Source organism: Salvelinus sp. IW2-2015, linkage group LG15 (genome assembly GCF_002910315.2).
Source record: "Salvelinus sp. IW2-2015 linkage group LG15, ASM291031v2, whole genome shotgun sequence".
In the NCBI taxonomy this organism is placed as follows: Eukaryota; Metazoa; Chordata; class Actinopteri; order Salmoniformes; family Salmonidae; genus Salvelinus; species Salvelinus sp. IW2-2015.
The window spans coordinates 55,149,874-55,169,924 of record NC_036855.1 but is presented as its reverse complement, the minus strand read 5'-3'; the positions used below and the strand labels follow the sequence as shown (position 1 = coordinate 55,169,924).

At 39.5% G+C, this 20,051-nt stretch overlaps 1 protein-coding gene across 1 annotated transcript in view; it reads left to right on the top strand.

Moving 5' to 3' along the window:
• The window catches only part of LOC111974417 (cadherin-8), an 88,160-nt gene that overhangs the window by 58,297 nt on the left and 9,812 nt on the right, over nucleotides 1-20,051 (top strand). Inside the window, exons 7-12 of the mRNA XM_070447377.1 lie at nucleotides 909-1,156; nucleotides 12,942-13,078; nucleotides 15,000-15,121; nucleotides 15,744-15,861; nucleotides 17,778-18,029; nucleotides 18,149-18,633. Of these exons, the coding sequence (XP_070303478.1) occupies nucleotides 909-1,156; nucleotides 12,942-13,078; nucleotides 15,000-15,121; nucleotides 15,744-15,861; nucleotides 17,778-18,029; nucleotides 18,149-18,633 (1,362 nt within the window). The remainder of the gene's footprint in view (nucleotides 1-908; nucleotides 1,157-12,941; nucleotides 13,079-14,999; nucleotides 15,122-15,743; nucleotides 15,862-17,777; nucleotides 18,030-18,148; nucleotides 18,634-20,051) is intronic.

The following is a 20,051-nucleotide window of genomic DNA, read 5'->3' as shown; positions in this document are numbered from 1 at the left end:
GATTCTTTTAATTTCTTTGTGAAAAGCTGGAATACATGTTTTGATCCCTCTGCTAACCCCTCTCATTCCCAAAGCCAACTCAGATCCCCTCAAGCGGCAAGGCCCAGTTTTGATTTCCCTATAAATCCTGGTTTTGGAGCGTGGAAGTGACTTGATCCCATTATTTGAGTATTATAAGAGCGGCCAGAGGTGATTCAAAATACAATTGTGACAGTCTGGGATGGTTGCTGAGACACCAGAGAGTTAAATTGTGGTGTTTTTACATGTTGCAAATATTCAATGATGTGTAAAAAAGTAGTGGACAATGGTTCTCAATGTCCTTGTGAAATAGGAATGAGACTAACTGTAATTTCAAGGGTATGTTTCTTGCCACAGAAGTACTCATAGGAATGCAATTCCCCCTAGGAAATGTCATTATTGTGTTAGAATTCCTGAATACACATCCACTTCTATTCATGTGATGATAATGCCTCAATAATTGCTATCCTTCAAATGATTTTGTAACAGTGTTATCGTCATGGTAGTGCACAGCCACAAAATTATATTTTCAGGTAGCACAAATCTAAAAATAACATTATTTTAATTATTTCCTAACACATTTGAACCAGATTGGTGTGATACCAGATTAGATTAACCTTATTTACAGCCTTATTCTATCCTAGAGCAGATYTCACAAAACAAATTGGTAACACATGGATTACTTGGGGTGAGATTGTGGTTATTGCTAATAATTACAAATGTTGTTCCACCCTGTGCTTGGATTATTTCCTTAAATGTTTTTGATAGGATCAGAGATCACGCTATTCAATTTCAACTCCGAAAGTTCTTCTCAATCCACATCAAGCGCATTTTTTTCTTGCTGCTTTGGACATCAGTGAAAGGTATTTGTTTTCTGTCATTTTCCACAGCCCCTGAACTTCGAGACTAAAAAGTCATATACACTGAAGGTGGAGGCGGCCAACATTCGATTTGATCCCAACAGTGGCGCCCCCTTCAAGGATACAGCCACGGTGAAGATTGCAGTGGAAGATTCAGATGAACCCCCTGTCTTCTCCAAGCCCACATTTGTCCTGCAGGTGGATGAGAATGCCCCCATCAACACGGTTATAGGAACAGTCACAGCCCGCGATCCTGATGTCACTGGCAGTCTAGTCAGGTAAGAAACAAGATGTTATTCACATCCTCATTTCACCAAACACTTGTTTACTTTATTGTTTACCCACCCATATAAGGAGTGCAGTGTGCCATGGAATCATATATATATTTTTAAAACATAGTCTTGCCACTGTGCATGTTCCTTTGGTGGTGAAATGTGAGCCGATGGCTGCCCTTGTTTCCTTAGGACCACAATGTAGTAAACTTGAAAGCACAGCACAGGTAGACTTCTCTTAGTGGTGACTTTGCCTGCTGCGTTTCAGTTGTGTGACTTATTCTTAGACATTTCACAAGGGCACCTTGTATAGGTTATACAGGCAATTTCTCTCCATCCACCACGTCATTTCATTAATTCTCCAGTGACTTGCCGCGTTCCCCGGACAACACTTAACAGGTTGTGTAATTTCATGGTGAACAGAGTGTGAGCTGGGAACCATTTATTGGCTATTGCCAAAGCAGGGGAATTCAACCTGGTTCCATCTTCATCGTTTAAAAAAAAATAGGCATACCAATATAATGTAACCTGTTCTCATGTTTGGGTGTCTCTTTTCTTTTCCTTCTTTTTTTCTTCTTCTGTGACCCCAATGTTCTTTTATGTTGCACTTTCACAAAGGTTATCATTACCACTGTGCTGCGCYTGCATATTTATTGATGTGTGTAATGTGTGGATATGTGGTATATATTATTCTGCTGATCTATGTGTGATAAGCACGGCCCTATTTCATTTTTATGTGAACATGTCTGTCCAAGTGATTGAAATAATTGTCATAAACGTACTATATTGTACTATATTGTACTATACTGACATCTCAGACTGGCAATTAGGAATCCCATTTTTTCTGTGTAATGATGTATTAGGTTGTTTTTTCAATCTGGACTTTCTCATTGAAAATATACTTTTTGATGTTTATTTCTAATTCCTTGTTTTCTGTTTTGAATGAAAGAGCAKTTCATGCATTTACTATTTTGTGGATAAGATTACACATTTCGATAAATGAATTGAGGCTGTAGGATGTTATTCCAGTGTTTGTAAGGCTGTCCGAAAGCTTTCAAGCAATCAGAGTTAGAGGAGGCTTTACGGAACCTACTTAGAGGCTGTAAGAGTTTGGAGCCGGAAGAAAGTAGTGATTTTCTGTACTTAAGTGGTTAATGTCACATTGCTTCCCATGTCTGCCAATGTCAATGAAGGCATTCAACAGTAAAGCCATTCTGTTGAGGAGAGGAAGGGAATGGCTCTTACACAGCTTGAGATGTTCCTGCCATCTTGTGTTGTTTCCCAATACTGATCATTTGCTCCACAGCAAGATGGAATGTACCTTTAGGCCCATGCAGTRTTTTTMTATTTTTTTTATTCATCACTGTATGTCTAATAAATCACTGCGTGTGTTTATTTCATGAAAATAATTTCCAAAATATTTGTTATCATTTATTTCCCTGAGTCTTTATTTCCCTGCAGTCTTTAAAAAAAGTTTTTATTCATCACTGTATGTCTAATAAATCACTGTGTGTGCCATTGAAATGCTCAGTCTGATCATGTCGTCTTGACACAAATGTTAATATATGTACATACACAGCCCTGATTGGCGGATAGGATCGCCTAGACCAGGGGGCTCCAACCTTTTCAAGCATGAGAGCTACTTTCAAATMATGAAACATGTCGCGAGCTAATCATACATTTTCTCGCTTTTAATTTAGCTGGTTTGGGATTTTTTTCKGTTTTTCTCTCAACATTWTTTTATTATTCATAGAGAYACAATGGAATTGGATGTTGTGAGTCCATGTCAATGCTTAAATCACATCAGAATATACTTTTTGAGTGTAATAACCTTTTAGAGAGAGGAATGTGCTGGTCTAGCATGTTTTTGCAGCTGCATTATGTCATGACATGCGATTGATACAAATAATCATGATATAATTCTGCCAGGTAAGCCTACTTTGTAGTTAACATTTTATTGAGAAGGTTTTGGGGAAATTCTTTTTGTCTACCCAGAAGACAGATATCATTTTGGCTAACAGACTTACAGGGGCAATATTAATGGATATAAATAGGCAGATATTGTGTTACGTTTGGCTTTTTAAGACAATTGTGGCTACAGCCCCTTRAGAAAGTWTTCATGCKCCTTGACTTTTGATATTTTGTTGTGGTACAGCCGAATGTAAAATTATTTKAATTTAGATTTTGTGTRACTGGCCTACACACACTATTTAATACATACATAATACATAATGTCAAAATGGAATTATGTTTTTTGAAATGTTAACAAATTAATTAAAAATGGAAAGCTAAAATGTCTCGAGTCAATAAGCAAGCCTAAATAAGTTCAGGAGTAAAAATGTGACCGACCGCTTCAATTTGGTCTTATGTAGCAACATTTTTTTATTCTTTATTTTTTACATTGGATACAAGTAGTATATCARACACAGCAGTTAAGCAACAATGTGAAAGTAATTATGCTTTGAAAGTTGATAAACCCACTTTTGAGAAATTGGTTCACCTACTGAAGAGCTCCTCTTTGTCTACACCCATTCAGCATCGTTCACACCCTCTTAAGCATTAGCCCCACCCATATTTTTAAGGATTCACATGTMAGGCCATGTGGTAAACACACTCTATGTCAAATAAAATCTATGCTTATTTGTCACATGCACAGGATACAGAAGGTGTAAACGGTATAGTGAAGTGGTTACTTGCATAGTAGCAATATCAAAAACAGAAAGTGTCCAGAAAAAAAWTATTTTATAAATATTTTGTAATTGTTAGATGACACTTTCCTGACACAATTGTCTAAATTGATGGGTCATGTGAAGGAAATGCTATAAACACCCCCAAGCCACATCTAGCTAAGTGGATGGGTCACTATTGTCTGGACATGTATACATGTTCATGAATTACAATAGATGGCCGTAATCACCCCCAGACACACCTGGCTAATTTGATGGGTCATGTAATTCTCGGGCCGAAGTGGGGTCTTTTGTTTAGASATGTAGCTACCTAGCTAGCTAGCTAAACAATGAACCGAAATAATCCCAATTTATACTACAACCAATACAAATATTTTAATAGCTGTAGTATGAATCTGCAGGTAGCTAAAGCTAACAAAATAGGTTCAATGTTAGCTAGCTAACATTAGGCTATAACTAGCAATGCACATTGATTTCTGATTCAAATAATATTTCTACACAGATCATACATGTAACGGTAGCAAGCAAGCCAGCAAGCTAAAGTTTGCTAGCTAACTAACAGTAAGCTTTAACTTGCAATAAAAACGACTTTCTGACTAAATCTGAACCTTATATCTTAAAATGTAGCTCAACCCTGACCCGTATACATGGATGAATGCTTCACGGCAGACGGGAACCATTTAACTAAGTTTTGTTTGTAGCTACATCGTGTTTGGCCAGCGTTGTGTCAAGTCACTCCGGGTCACACTGACCGTGGCGTGTGCATAAAGTTGCCCATCACTTTTTTCCAACTGATCTGTCAATCGCACCTGCTAAATTCAGGGCGTCAATCTTGTTGAGAAAAGTAGCAAAACTTTTGTAGTTCTTGATGGCTAACATTTTATATCTTTCAAAAACGGTGTGGTAGAAAGGACTGTCAACACATACTGAACAGCTCACTTTATAGCAGCTATATGGCAGACCAATCTAAACTCATCTCTCGGCATGTCCAGCCCATCCATTATCTCAGCCAATCATGGCTAGCAGGAAGGTTCCTGKCTTTTTCCATGGCTAAACCAACTTGGCTCGTAATTTAACAATTGTATTCCTATTTATGGATGGAATCCAAGTTAGTTATTAAGGCACATCAAAGTTCACATGTTCCAGAAGGCATTTCTGCCAAAAATGCATTTTGATCAAAAATGTATGTTTACGTTCAAATGCCGCTCCTGTGAAGTAGTGATGTGCGACATACGCCTAGTTTCCTGAAATGAGTCACAAATCTGCTTAACAACTCACATAATATGTTGCATGGACTCACTCTATGTGCAGTAGTCATTTTTGAATGAGTTCTGTATTTCATTTTTGATTGACTACCAAATCTCTGTACCCCACACACACCTGTAAGGTCCCTCAGTTGAGCAGTGAATTCCAAACACAGATTCAACCACAAAGACCAGGGAGGTTTACATGCCTTGCAAAGAAGGGTACCTATTAGTAGATGGGTAAAAAAAACAGACATTGAATATCCCTTTGAGCATGGAAAAGTTATTGATAACACTTTGGGTGGTGTTTCAATACACCCAGTCACTACAAAGGCACAGGCACCCTTCCTAACTCAGTTGCCGGGGATTAAGTTGACTTTAAAACTGTTCCAGAGTTTAATGGCTGAAATAACTGAGGATGGATCAACAACTTTGTAGTTACTCCACAAAACTTACCCAAATTACAGATTGAAAAGAAGGAAGCATGTACAGAATACAAATATTCCAAAACATAGATCCTGTTTGCACTAAAGTAAAACTGCAAACAAATTGTAAAACTGCAAACAAACTGCAAACAAAAATAAATGTACTTTATGTCTTGAGTACAAAGCATTATGAGTACCACTCTTCATATTTTCAAGCGTGGTGCTGGCTGCATCATGTTAAGGGTATGCTTGTCATCGGCAAGGACTAGGGACGACAATGAATGTTCTTGAGTGGCCTAGTTACAGTTTTGACTGGAATCAGCTTGAAAATCTATGACAATAGTTGAAAATGGCTTTCTAGCCCTGATCAACAACCAACTTGACAGACCTTGAAGAATTTGTTTAAATAATAATGTACGATCCAGGTGTGCAAAGCTCTTAGACTTACCCAGAKACATCACAGCTGTAATCACTGACAAAGGTGATTCTAACATTGTGTGAATAATTATGTAAATTAGGTATTTTTGTATTTCATTTTCAATAAGTTTGCAAACATTTCTAAAAACATGTTTCAACTTTGTCATTATGGGGTAGTGTGTGTAAAAATATATTTAATCCACTTTAATTGGATTCTAGCCAGGAGCTTGAGGTGTCTGATGCTTGTGAGATTTGTTTATGACAGTTTGCGAACACCTGAAAAATACATGCACTTTCAAAATTGTTTGGCGAGCTACTCATGGGTGTGCTGAGAGATACTGATAGCTCGTCATCAACCTGTTGGAGACCCATGATCTAGAGTCTAGACTCTAGAGCAAGGATGGGGAACTTGCCCAGACAAACGTTATCCTTGACATACAATGCTTTTGGATAGAGTGCCTCTCTATGGAGTGATAATAAGCAGTGTTGTGACTATCGTAGAGGTAATAGGCTGAACATTGTTAGCCTTAGCAGGCTGTGTAACAGCCTGATCTCATAGACTAGACAAAACCAGGTAGATGCGAACGTCTAGCAACTTGAAGGTTGCGTGTTTGAATCTCATCACGGACAAGTTTAGCATTTTAGCTAATTAGCAACTTTGCAACTACTTTCTACTTTTTAGCTACTTTGCAACTACGAGCATGTTAGCTAACCATTCCCCTTCCCATAATCATAACCTTAACCCTTTAACCTAATTCCTAACCTAAACCCTAATCTTAACCCCAACACCAACCCCTAGCCTAGCTAACATTATCCTCCAAGCTAACGTTAGCGTTAACAACCTAGCCACCAAGCAAACGTTAGCCACAACAAATTTGTATTGGTAACATATCATAAAGTTTTGCAAAATATTAACATTGTACGAATTGCGATTCGTAACATATCATACGGTAACTTGGATTCTATCATACGAAATAGATGATGGACATCCACAAATGTATACCATATGAAATGTAACATCATACTGAATGGAGGGAGACAGATTTACATTTACTATGTTACGTCTACCCCTGAATCCAGGTTGTGAGTAAACACTCTCACATCGAAATGACTCACAGTCTCTCAGTCTGACCAGGATGACTCAAGGGCTGGTTCCTCACTTAGACCTCAACCCACCAAGCTATACTTTCTGCATTCAACCAAGGTTCAGGTGTACTTCATAAAATGCAACACAATTCCTTCAGCGTCCCCCCATACTCTGTGAATATGATTTTATTATTGAATGATCATTATGCTCAAGACCTTGGGCGTTACATGGACGCTATTGCTTTAAAGGCTAAAGTAAGAGCCAATCAAGGGTCTCATTACAGTATCTGGTATTGATGATGCCTTTTAATAGTACATTATGGCTAACCTAGGTAGTTGCTCAAAACACCATGTAGAGAAACGTTTGTACATTGGTGGAGTTGAGTGGGACATGCACACAGCACTGAACCTGGTGAGGGTTTAGAAGAGGATCATAGGACTACAAAAGTTTATGGGTAATGAGAGCCAGGTCTGTCAGGTGACTGTGTAAGCTTGTCTGCCTTTCTTCAGGCCCCGCTACATCATTTACTTACCTTGACAGCTGACATGTTGCAAATGTTAATACAAGGAGTCATGTAAAAGAGATTATGTAAAATGAATGTAKATTTAATGTCAAGTAGACTTTCTTGTCGAGAACAAGTTCAGGACATGTTCAGGGAAAACAGGAATACACGTGTCCTTACAAAGAGCTGGTTAGCATGCGGAGGACAGTGAAATTAGTTCTACATCTGTGATCCTCCCAATAGAATTACTGACCTTATATAAGACAGAAATGTCATGAATACATTTGTTCTCTGTCTCACACTCACACATATTACTGGCTTTATGGCTTATAACCAGCACATTTGAACTATCACTTATAACATTCCTGTTTGTGACCCAGATAACAGCTTAGTAAATGTAGCTTACAAAGTGTTCGAACCTAAAATAATATTAAGACAGTGTGTAAAAGTTATAAATGTCATATGGTTGAATAAGAAAGATGTGTTTAGGGGAGGGCTGCCCAATGTAATTTGAGTCAGGTATTGAACGAGTGAGAAGTATCAGGTGCTAATTTGTATTGTCCTTTCCCGGCATTGAATTATTCACATCCAATGGTCCGCTCCCAAACACATCCTCACACCTTTGACAGTCAGCACCCATCTCTTGCAAGGAACATCTGATAAATGTATTTGCTTTAATTCTTTTCGCATCACATTGTCAGTTTGATTGACACGTGGCAGTACATTTCAGGGTCGGTCTCCCTCCACGTGAAGCTGTCAAAGCCTGCCTGGAATCCACTCCTTCTCCTGGAGACTTCTCCCAGGTGGTTTGGGCTGTCTGCCTGTCTTGAAAGTGCTCTGCGTCTGTGGAGGAGTCCTCCTGGACCTCCCGCCCGTCGTCTGAGGATTTACACCATTTCATCAAAAAAAATTGAAATGTCATGGCTCAATACGTCTCCCACAGTTGGAATCTAGGGCAATGGCTTATTTATTTCATTTCGTGTTAGCTCGTTGTTTTCATAATTATTATTATTTGGTCATTGTTGTTTTTTTTCTCCCCTATTTCTCATGCATAAAATACATGGGTCTGTCAACAGGTCTGTGCTGATAGGGATGAGCAGTTCCACAGTGAAATAGGATGAGACCCAAGGTCGTGTGTAAAGGGAGATGGGGTTGGGAGGGTGGTTGGAGGAGGTTTGCAAAGCACATTGGGGAATTAGATTAGTGAAAAAGCAAAGCATTGGCCAAACTTTTGACTTGCTTTGAGAGAGGCTATGTTTACAGGGAGGGGCATTTAGTTTAAAGGAATATACATGTATGTTCGGTGTGTCATTGAGTGCATTCAAATAATGAATGCATGCATTCACATGCATATGTGACTCACCACCTGGATTCTGTCTTATATAGCAACATTTCAAATTGTGTTTTTTTACATTCGATAAAGCTAGAGACTCAGAGCTACAAAATGGTATATCATACTGCATTTTTGAGGAACAATGGGACAGTAATTCTGCTTTGAAAGTTGATAAACTTGTTAACTCACTTTTCAGAAAATGGCCTTTGAATGTTTTGGTATCTAGTGAAGAGCTATTTGTCTACACCCATTCAGCATCGTTCACATCCTCTTAAGCTTTAGCCCCACCCATCTTGTTTCGCCCTCAGAGTGTGCAGAGCACACACTTGATGCTCTGGCCGATGATTAGTTTACCTATGGATAACATGAAAACGGCCTAACCAGCTATGCTGGCAACAATTGCATTACGCTTCTTTGCAGACGTTTACCGACACCGACCATATTCAACGAGTGATGTACAGTTTAGCTTAAGACATATACAGTTGAAGTCGGAAGTTTATATTAACCTTAGCCAAATACATTCAAACTCAGTTTTTCACAATTCCTGACATTTAATCCTAGTAAACATTCCCTGTCTTAGGTCAGTTAGGATCACCACTTTATTTTAAGAATGTGAAATGTCAGAATAATAGTAGAGAGAATGATTTATTTCAGCTTTTATTTCTTTCANAGAATAATAGTAGAGAGAATGATTTATTTCAGCTTTTATTTCTTTCATCACATTCCCAGTGGGTCAGAAGTTTACATTACACTCAATTAGTATTTGGTAGCATTGCCATTCAATTGTTTAACTTGGGCCAAATGTTTCGAGAAGCCCTCCAGAAGCTTCCCACAATAAGTTGGGTGAATTTTGGCCCATTCCTCCTGACAGAGCTAGTGTAACTGAGGCAGGTTTGAGGACCTCCTAGCTCGCACACGCTTTTTCAGTTCTGCCCACACATTTTCAATAGGATTGAGGTCAGGGCTTTGTGATGCCACTACAATACCTCGACTTTGTTGTCCTTAAGCCATTTTGCCACAACTTTGGAAGTATGCTTGGGGTCATTGTCCATTTGGAAGACACATTTGCGACCAAGCTTAAACTTCCTGACTGATGTCTTGAGATGTTGCTTCAATATATCGACATATTTTCCCTCCCTCACGATGCCATTTATTTTGTGAAAAGCACCAGTCCCTCCTGCAGCAAAGCACCCCCACAACATGATGCTGCCACCCTGTGCTTCACGGTTGGGATGGTGTTCTTCGACTTGCAAGCCTCCCCCTTTTTCCTCCAAACATAATGATGTTCATTATGGCCAAACAGTTCTATTTTTGTTTCATCAGACCAGAGGACATTTTTCTAAAAGTATGATCTTTGTCCCCATGTGCAGTTGCAAACCGTAGTCTGGCTTTTTTTATTGCGGGTTTGGAGCAGTGGCTTCTTCCTTGCTGAGCGGCCTTTCAGGTTATGGCGATATAGGACTCGTTTTACTGTGGATATAGATACTTTTGTACCCGTTTCRTCCAGCATCTTCACAAGGTCCTTTGCTGTTGTTCTGGGATAGATTTGCACTTTTCGCACCAACGTACTTTAATCTCTAGGAGACAGAACGCGTCTCCTTCCTGAGAGGTATGACGGCTGCGTGGTCCCATGTTGTTTATACTTACGTACAATTGTTTGTACAGATGAACGTGGTACCTTCAGGCATTTGGAAATTGCTCCCAAGGATGAACCAGACTTGTGGAGGTCTACAATTTTTTCTGAGGTCTTGTCTTATTTCTTTAGATTTTCCCATGATGTCTAGCAAAGAGGCACTGAGTTTGAAGCTAGGCCTTGAAAACCATCCACAGGTACACCTCCAAATGACTCAAATGATGTCAATTAGCCTATCAGAAGCTTCTAAAGCCATGACATCATTTTCTGGAATTTTCKAAGCTGTTTAAAGGCACAGTCAACTTAATGTATGTAAACTTCTGACCCACTGGAATTGTTATACAGTGATTTATAAGTGAAATAATCTGCCTGTAAACAATTGTTGGAAAAATTACTTGTGTCATGCACAAAGTAGATGTCCTAACCGACTTGCCAAAACTATGGTTTGTTATCAAGACATTTGTGGAGTGGTTGAAAATGACTCCAACCTAAGCGTATGTAAACTTCCGACTTCAACTGTAGCTAGCTAGGTAAACAATTAACCTTGCTAGGTAAACAACGTGTAAGATCACACACGTCACGTAGCGTTAGCTAACGAGCCAGCCAGCTAACATTAGCTAGTTAAACAACAATGAACATAGTGCCAAATCATGTCGTTACTACCCTTCATGAATATGCTGGGAGCTAACCATCCAGGTTCAATGATAGCTAGCTAACATTAGGCTTTAACTAGCAAAGCAAACAGCTGCGGAATTCAAATAATAACGTCAGCTAGGGAGCAAGCCAGCTAACATTAGCTAGCTAGCCGACAGTGCACTTTAGCTTATAATGAAACCACTTTCTGTCAAAATTAGAAACGTGTAATATCTGAAAATGTAGCTAGCTAACGCTACACTATCTTACCTGTATACATCATCATGCATGATGGTCTATCATGCATGATAGTCTCCCTGTCATGGATGCCCTACCACAGTTGCCCTACCACAGTTGCCCTTAGTTTGAAGATGTAGTCCGGAGACAGGTGTTTTCTCCATCTCTTTAGCTATCATAGTCTAATTCCACTGATTTCAAAACTTGATCCTCCAGAGAGTGGAGAGCAACACATACCTATGCAGATCCACTACCCGAAACATAAAAAAAAAAAGTGGAATTCGACAGGATTACCAACACAGACTGACCAGCTCAAATAGACAGAKGCCTTCTATATGGCAGACCAATACAAAATCCTCTCTCGGTATATCCAGCCTACTCATTATCTCAGCCAATCATGGCTAGCGGGAAGGTTACTGACTTTTTCTGTGGCTTAACCAACAAGGCACGTAATTTAACAATGTTATCCGTATTTACAGATGGCATACAAGTTTGTTATTAAGGCACATGAAAGTTCATATATTTGAGAAGGCATTTCTGACCAAAAACGCATTTTGAGAAAATAATATTTTTTATGTTCAAAGGGCTCTCCTGTGAAGTCGTGACTTGCGACATACGCCTAGTTTCCTGAATCGGATCACATATAAAATACCTTTTAAAGGCCTTGTTGCTCTTGGTAACTTAGATTTTTCTGACTGGCAGCCTTAATTAAGGGCAATTCATATTTGTTGATAACATGTTGTGTGGCATTGAGTGCATTTAATTATTGAATGTATGCATTCAAATAAATATACAAAAATAACACTTTTCACATCAATAATATGTTTTTCACATGCCAAGTGTGCACGTGTGTCAATTTCTGAAAGCGTGTGATGAATTGGCACCACACAATGCATTGTGACGAATCCAGTTCTAAAGTTACAATGATTTTAGAAATCCACATAAATATTAACTTGAGGCTTTTTTAATGGTCAATGTTTCATCATGTTGTTGCTATTGGTGAGGTTGTTGAATTATATATAAGGTTGTTGCCCTTGAAATGCTACTTCCGTCTTGCTTCAATCCACAGTACAGGGACATCAGAGTGAACGAGGACGGTCGATTTGGATTTTAATTTAAATGCAACTTTACATTGTATCCCTTCTACCTTGTGACTTTCCCACCCCTCCTTAGTTTGATCCCTGTGACGTTTTCAAACGAGGTCAAGGTAAAGTCACAAGGAAAGGAGAGAATGTGAAGGAGGAGGATGGTGCTGATGCTGCTGGGCTCTGCAGACTTCACTAATGACCTATTTGTAGGGAGGGGAACATTAAGGAGCCACTGTTTGGAGACCAAACCAGACTCACGTCCACTTTAGTTTTTAAAGAGCCTCCTAAACCGTATTGTGCTTTAATGTCCTCTCCTGCTAATCTGAGGCCTGTAATTAATCCTTATATGATAATTGACTTCCTACTGCTTTTCCCATACATTCATCCACAGGAACCTCTTGATGGAAACGTCTCCATTAGTCAGTGCACCCAAGGGATTGTCGAGAACGGTTAGTTAGTTGCGTGCGGCATTTGGAACTTCTAATGATTTTCTCTATTTCTGTAGGTACTTTATTGATCGCCACACCGATCTGGAGAGGCAGTTCAATATTAACGTAGACGATGGGAAGATAACGTTGGCCAAACCGCTGGACCGAGAGACAGATGTGTGGCACAACATCACAGTAACAGCCACTGAAATCAGTAAGTAACATTTCCAATAGACATTTTTGAACGCTGTTCGTGGTCTACTACATGATTAACTAAATGCAATTTCCTTTTCAAATCAATGCAATGATGAAGGACAAGTGTAAACTCAGGCGGAAGACAGCTGCTTGTGAACATTCAGATCTGTTTACTAACACAGTTTGAACAACTTCATTGCTGCCTCCAACAAAGGATTGACTGGCTTTCATAATCCTCTATAAAATAGTCTCGCAATTGTAACCTATCTGATGTTAATGGCCGTAGTGCGGTACAAATAATTAGAGGTTGAATTCACAGGGGCGGAAAATATGTTCATCTGCAGAATTTAGATTGAATTTAACAGGTCAGTAGTCAATTTGTGGAAGAGCGAGTACATTAAGAAGTATCAAATAAACAGTTGTAAACACAAACACCAACGCTGTATGCACCAATGCCAGCTTCCATTACAGATACAGGAACATCTGTGATCCAGGAAACTGACTAACAATACAACATATTTGAGGTAGAACTACAAACAACTCAAACCATGTGTAAAACTTTATTTGCATACAGATTGTTTCAGGGGGACTGTATGTTGCGATAAAATGTAATGTACGCCTTGAAGCTATTGAATGAGAAATGGACAATACTTGTAACTTGGTCTCCCTCACCTTTCATAATCAAAGTGAAACACACTAATTGCCACAACCATAATAAAATATATGCTGTAGAGAGCATACGTTCGTGGCATGTTGTTGTAAATGCAATGCGTCTCTGTTGATATTCATGCTAGCCTTGTCAAGTATGGTGTTACACATCTCACTGTGCCTTTCATGACTTTTGCTAAACTGACTGTGACTCAAGACAGCAGCATCACTGAACACACTTAATAGAAATTTACCAAAATAAATATGTCTGTTTACTATTCTTTGTGGATTGGAGGCAAGCAGGAATCCTCTCTGGCGTGAAGAGGAAGAATTGTGTTCCCAGTCCAATTCCATTGTCATTTGCCACCCAAACGGTGTGTCGTTCTGCTGCTTGCACCAGTTGACATCTGACTAATCAGATGGCAATGCTTGCTGTGGTGGAGTGAAAGTCACATTAACAGAGCACAAGGAAAATGTGGACACTTCTTTTTTTCCCACTCTGTACATCTATCACCTTCTAGCAAACTGTCTATTTTAGTTTCCCTCTGTTTCCCACTCTTTTTCTCCTCTCTTATGCTCACCTCTGGGCATTTTGTCCTGAATCATTCTTAAAATTAAGTGTAAAATTCTCCACTTGCTGCAGTGTTATGTGAGTGAGCTAAGGGGTGCTTATATCACAACCTTGTATCTCACAACCATATATCAAAACCATTTTCTGTTTTTCATGTGACAATATGCATCATGTACATCATTGTTTTGAATGTTAGCTACCTGTATGGTCTCACAAACATACAAAGGAAAGGTGTCAACAGCCAGAGCGACATCTATTGCTCTATGGACCAAATTAATAGCTACATGTTAGTGGTTGCAACACTTAAATACAATCATTTATCTCAAAAGGGACTGTCAATTACAGGCGATGAATAATCCCAATAAAAATCTAATCTAATTAAATGGCCCTTTATTATCTTTTTAGACTTCTGCTGCCGTTGATTCATTAATATGCATTTTTTAACCCTCATGCATAAAACATGAGCGTGTTCAGGGGATTTCAAAAGCACTTTGAATGTGTTTTTTTTTTTTCTTACTACCACTCCTGTTTTGCATTCTTGATATCAGCTAAAACTCAGATTGATGTGGCTTCTCATCTGTCTTTATCAGCCTAGGGAATTAAATAAAATAACAGAAAAAAATGTATCTGGGTCATGGAATTTACCTGGGATTTAATTTCCCCGATGTACAGTATCCAATGTTATTGTATTCATTGTCTGATGTTGGGTTTTGTTTATCAGGAAACCACAGCCAGATATCACGGGCTATCGTGGCCATCCGAGTGCTGGACATAAATGACAACGCCCCAGAGTTTGCGACGGAATACGAGGCTTTCCTCTGTGAAAATGGCAAACCTGGCCAGGTACGGGGCATTCATCAAGGCTGTCATTGTTGTCTCCCCCTGCATCTCCTCAGTAATGATCACCCATGGTGAATTATAGCCTATTTATTTCAATGGGAAAGTACAGAGGCAGGAGTGAACCCTTTCTCCGAGACACTCCTCCCCTGACACAACACACAGAGACTGAGGGAAAATGAGAGCAGTCAGCATTGATCAGAGTYAATCATAATTCAGAGTTGTCTTTCATGTCCTCCTCCAGATGGCACAATGGATCTCTTGCCAAAATTCTGCACAAGTGCTTTGCATTCTCCTTCACATCAATCCTATTCATTCAGACAACTACAATAAATAAATAAAAGACCAATGACCAAGATAGCTGAATTCTCATTTCTAATCAATCACAGACATACAGCTTGATAAGAACTATGATGGCAGATAAATAGATGAACCCAGGAACCAAAAGTGTGCCAGATGAGACAGCACCACATATAACAATTTCAAATTCCTGGAATGAATGGAGGATATTTTTCATTTTCTCTGAGCCAATGTCACGGTCAGGCTTTTTGTGAGGGCAAAAACAAAGTAATGGATGACCTCTCTCTCTAATGGCATTGGGCTCCTCTCTTTCTGTCTGTTTCCACAGGTGATACAGACGGTCAGTGCTGTCGACAAGGATGACCCAATACAGGGACACTACTTTGAATACCGCCTCATCCCAGAGATGCTAAACAATCCTAATTTCACGATAAAAAACAACGGAGGTAAGGACAGAACGTGAGAGAGAATGACAAAAAATGTCTTCTATCCTGCGGCATATTAGTCCAATCGAAGATTAAATCTGGTTGGATTACCGATTACCCAGTAGTTAGCAGATGCGCAATAGCCTGGTCATCAGCTACTCTTTACTCCCCAGTGGATTTTGAAAGAAAGTAAATTAGTTGAATCCAAATAGTCTGCGGGTAGTCTTGCAGCTCAATGTAGGGTGACTTCCTGAGAGCTGTTGCCGCATGGCAGATGGCACTACATTTGTTTGGTAAATACGGTGATTGGTTTAGCAGGCTTTCTGGTCTACTTTCTCCCCCTCCCCTGCTCTTTTCCATTACTCTCACTGAAGAGCCCACGCTCATCCTGATGTTGTTGCGTAATGTTTTCAAAGAGCTTGGGGCGAAGAATCTTCATCTGGTTCTGTCCGTCTGTTTTGATGCGAAGGCTGCAGGCAAGAGGAACTGCTGTGTCTAGCTGTTAGTAAAAGGAAAATATAGAATCAGGACATTAAATGCACCAGCCTCTTTATCTAAATGGAAACCTGCCACCATGGAAACAGGTGTATTAGGAGACAAATAGGATAAGTTCCTGAATCTAGAGGAATTTGTAATGAAGAAACCATAGGCAACATTGAAGCAATATTTTCACATCTAGATATCATTAAGATATTAATTAAACTGCTACAAACTAATACAAATATATACTTATCGCTAACAGTAGAGACAGGGTTTTACATGTTGATGTTCACATTTTCTCAGCAAAAATTGGATAGTTGAAGAAATCATTGTTCTTGTTAAAGTCTACATCTAGCTGTTATGAAGTGTCAGTGTTCTACATGAGAAATATAAGCACAGCACTTGTATGACTATTTCCATCTGCATACTGCAGGCAGAGCCACTCCAGTGAAGAGTAGCAGACCTTCTGAACTTGTGTGTGCTGGTTTGTTTGTGATGATGACTCTAATTGCAGTGAATGTGCTGTGGAGAGGATAGGGTTAGCCAGGGCCAGGGAACAGGGTCTGCCAGCTAGGATATCCTACTGCACACAAGCTGTTTAGTCTTTAACCTCATAGTCTTAAGGTAAAATACCTCGGAGAAACTTTCAGGTATATATTGTGATCAATGTAATACTGCTGTATTGATTGCACCGATAGGAACCAGCATTTTACCAGATGCTCTTATCTAAAGCGACATTATTATATTTTTTGTACTGGTCTCCTATGGGAATTGAACCCACAACCCTGGAATTGTAAGTGCAATGCTCTACCAACAGACATACGCTGAGTCTACAAAATATGACAGATTGACCAGGTGAAAGCTATGACCTTATTCATTTCCCATGTGAAGTGTTCTAAAAACACGTTTTCATGTGATCACGTGATCTCATGTGAAGTTAATGTGATAACATGTGACAAGAAACATATTTTCTACTACACCGGCTTGAGTAGACTCTAACAGGAATAAAAGTGRTTGACAATATGTGTGTGAGTGGATATGATTAGCTAGATAATGAACACAGAGCTCACAGAAGTGTCATCAAAGAGCCCCTGGCACCTCTCAGAGTTGCCTTGTACCATCTTCTATGTCAGTGTCGCACTCACGTCGCTTCATTTCCACATCTTAGTAAGGGTATGACAAAATAGAGTTCAATCTCTTACAGAGTTCTGCTATTGGAATATGTTGAGGAGGAAGGTGACTGAAAGCCATCAACAGAATATAAATGTGAGACCACAAACCACTTGGCAGCCAATGCAACTGCTGTTTTTCTAGTGTCATCACCTCAACCTCATTTGAATTTGTATTTTATTTTACTGGATTGCAAAACATTTTGGTTTGTCACTCTACAAAAAACACGCTCTTACTCAGCAGAAGCTAGTTTGCTACTTTTTTACAACTACTTTCTCTCCCCACAGACAACTCCATCAGTGTTTTAGCCAAGCATGACACCTTCCGGCGCCAGAAACAGGAGATGTATTTCCTGCCCATAATTGTGACTGACAATGGAAATCCTCCAATGAGCAGCACTAACACGTTGACCATCCGGGTGTGTGGATGCAGCAGGGAGGGAATAGTCCAGTCATGCAACGTGGAGGCCTATGTCCTACCCATTGGCCTCAGCATGGGAGCTTTGATTGCCATTCTCGCCTGCATAATACTACTTTTAGGTAAGATAATACTGATACTTAATGCAATTTGATTACATCTGAAAAATAGTCATGTAACAAAAATCTACAAACATTGTCTTTGTGAGCACATGACTTTGACATGTCCTCTTATTCGGCAGTTATAGTGGTGCTGTTTGTGACGCTGAGAAGACACAAGAACAAGCCACTTATCATCAAAGATGACGAAGATGTGAGGGAGAACATCATCCGGTATGATGATGAGGGGGGTGGAGAAGAAGACACTGAGGCCTTCGACATTGCCACACTGCAGAACCCTGATGGAATCAATGGTTACCTGCCCCGCAAGGATATCAAGCCAGACCTGCAGTTCATGCCAAGGCAGAGTGGTGGTCCTAACGGTGTGGATGTGGATGAGTTCATCAATGTCAGACTCCACGAGGCGGACAACGACCCCACAGCCCCTCCCTACGACTCAATTCAGATCTATGGCTATGAGGGCCGGGGCTCCATTGCTGGGTCCCTGAGCTCCCTCGAGACTGCGTCCTCAGACTCAGACCAGAACTATGACTACCTCAGAGAGTGGGGTCCGCGTTTCAGAAGACTTGGGGAGCTCTACTCAGTGGGTGAAAGTGATAAGGAGACTTGACCTTTGATCAGCAGATACCCTTTGATTTTGTCCACATACTTGTGTATTATGCTAGGGTTTGCCGGCTTATAGAAACAGCTGTTTAAAAAAGGGGGCCACCTTTTGTACTCTTAGAGTGAAGTATAGCGTTCATCATCTATCACGTTAAGCGCTTTGTATTGTTGAGCCAAACTTAACAATGTCGATATATTAGGAGGTCTAGGATTCTTGTGGAGTGTAATTTAGATTCCGTTGTGGAGTGTCTAGCAGTATTTTGGGTATTTGTCATTCGCTGTGACTGCCAGAAGCATAAAGACCTGGATTCTTGGTAGTTGCCTGATGAAAGAAGAGAGGGATTGTGTGACGTTCTACAGCCTTCATGGACAACATGGAGATTCAACCACAGAACAATTGTACTACTGAGTGGCCCTCATCTCAGATCTCTACCCACCACCCAGATAATCAGAGATAAAATAGGAAACTAAAAGAAAAAGCAATATTTGGTCTACAATACAATGTTGAATGTATGTATGATTTGAAAAAGCAAAATGAGAACCACTACAATATTGGCTTTAAAATGAATTTGTTTAGATATCATTTGATACCAGGTGGCCACATTTATAAACTGTTTGAGCCAGACAGTTTGCTTTATACAACTATTTGTAATTACACGCTCCAAGTGTGGTTTGCAAATATTATTAGCCTATAAAAGACTAAAGCGAAAGACAAAAAAAGAGAAATGTAGAAACTTTGAGGCCTTCTTTTTACAGAAGCAAGCATTAAATYCAATTGTATTCAKATGTTTTTRGAAAATGATCGTSTTGATTCCTCATTATCGTTGTATGATTRGTTTTTTATATATCTGTTCTTATTTGCGTTTGTTTCTGTGCTACAGGTTATAAGTGAGTGAGAGTTTAGAATGATCCCTTTTCTCAACTGTTCTTTCCACCGCTGAAGCTATTTCATCACAGCTGAACTTGTTGTTTYGATATTGCTGTTAATAWAGTATACAGAGAACAGGAATTACTGWAWAGTAAAAGATTGGATGGAAAGGGAACTTTTACACATACAATTAATGTATACTGTTTATCATTATTCTGTATACAGAGTTACCAGTGACCATTTAAGCACAATAGCTGGGATAATTTAATTGATGTGAATATTCGACCCCTCAATTTTAAATTTCATTTAGGAACCACTGGTAACAAAACCCATAAAAATAAAATACAGACTCTTGCATATTGTGCTACACTGTATATTATTAGACAAAAAATACATGTACATAGAGTTACTGATAATATCCGTAGCTTTCATTGAGGTGGTAGGTTTTGTCTATGCACGTTAGCTCTTGCACATGAGAATCTAAAATGGCACTACAGCTGCGTGCATACTCAATTTGTACTGATACAGTATATGGCAGTTCTCAGTAGACTTAA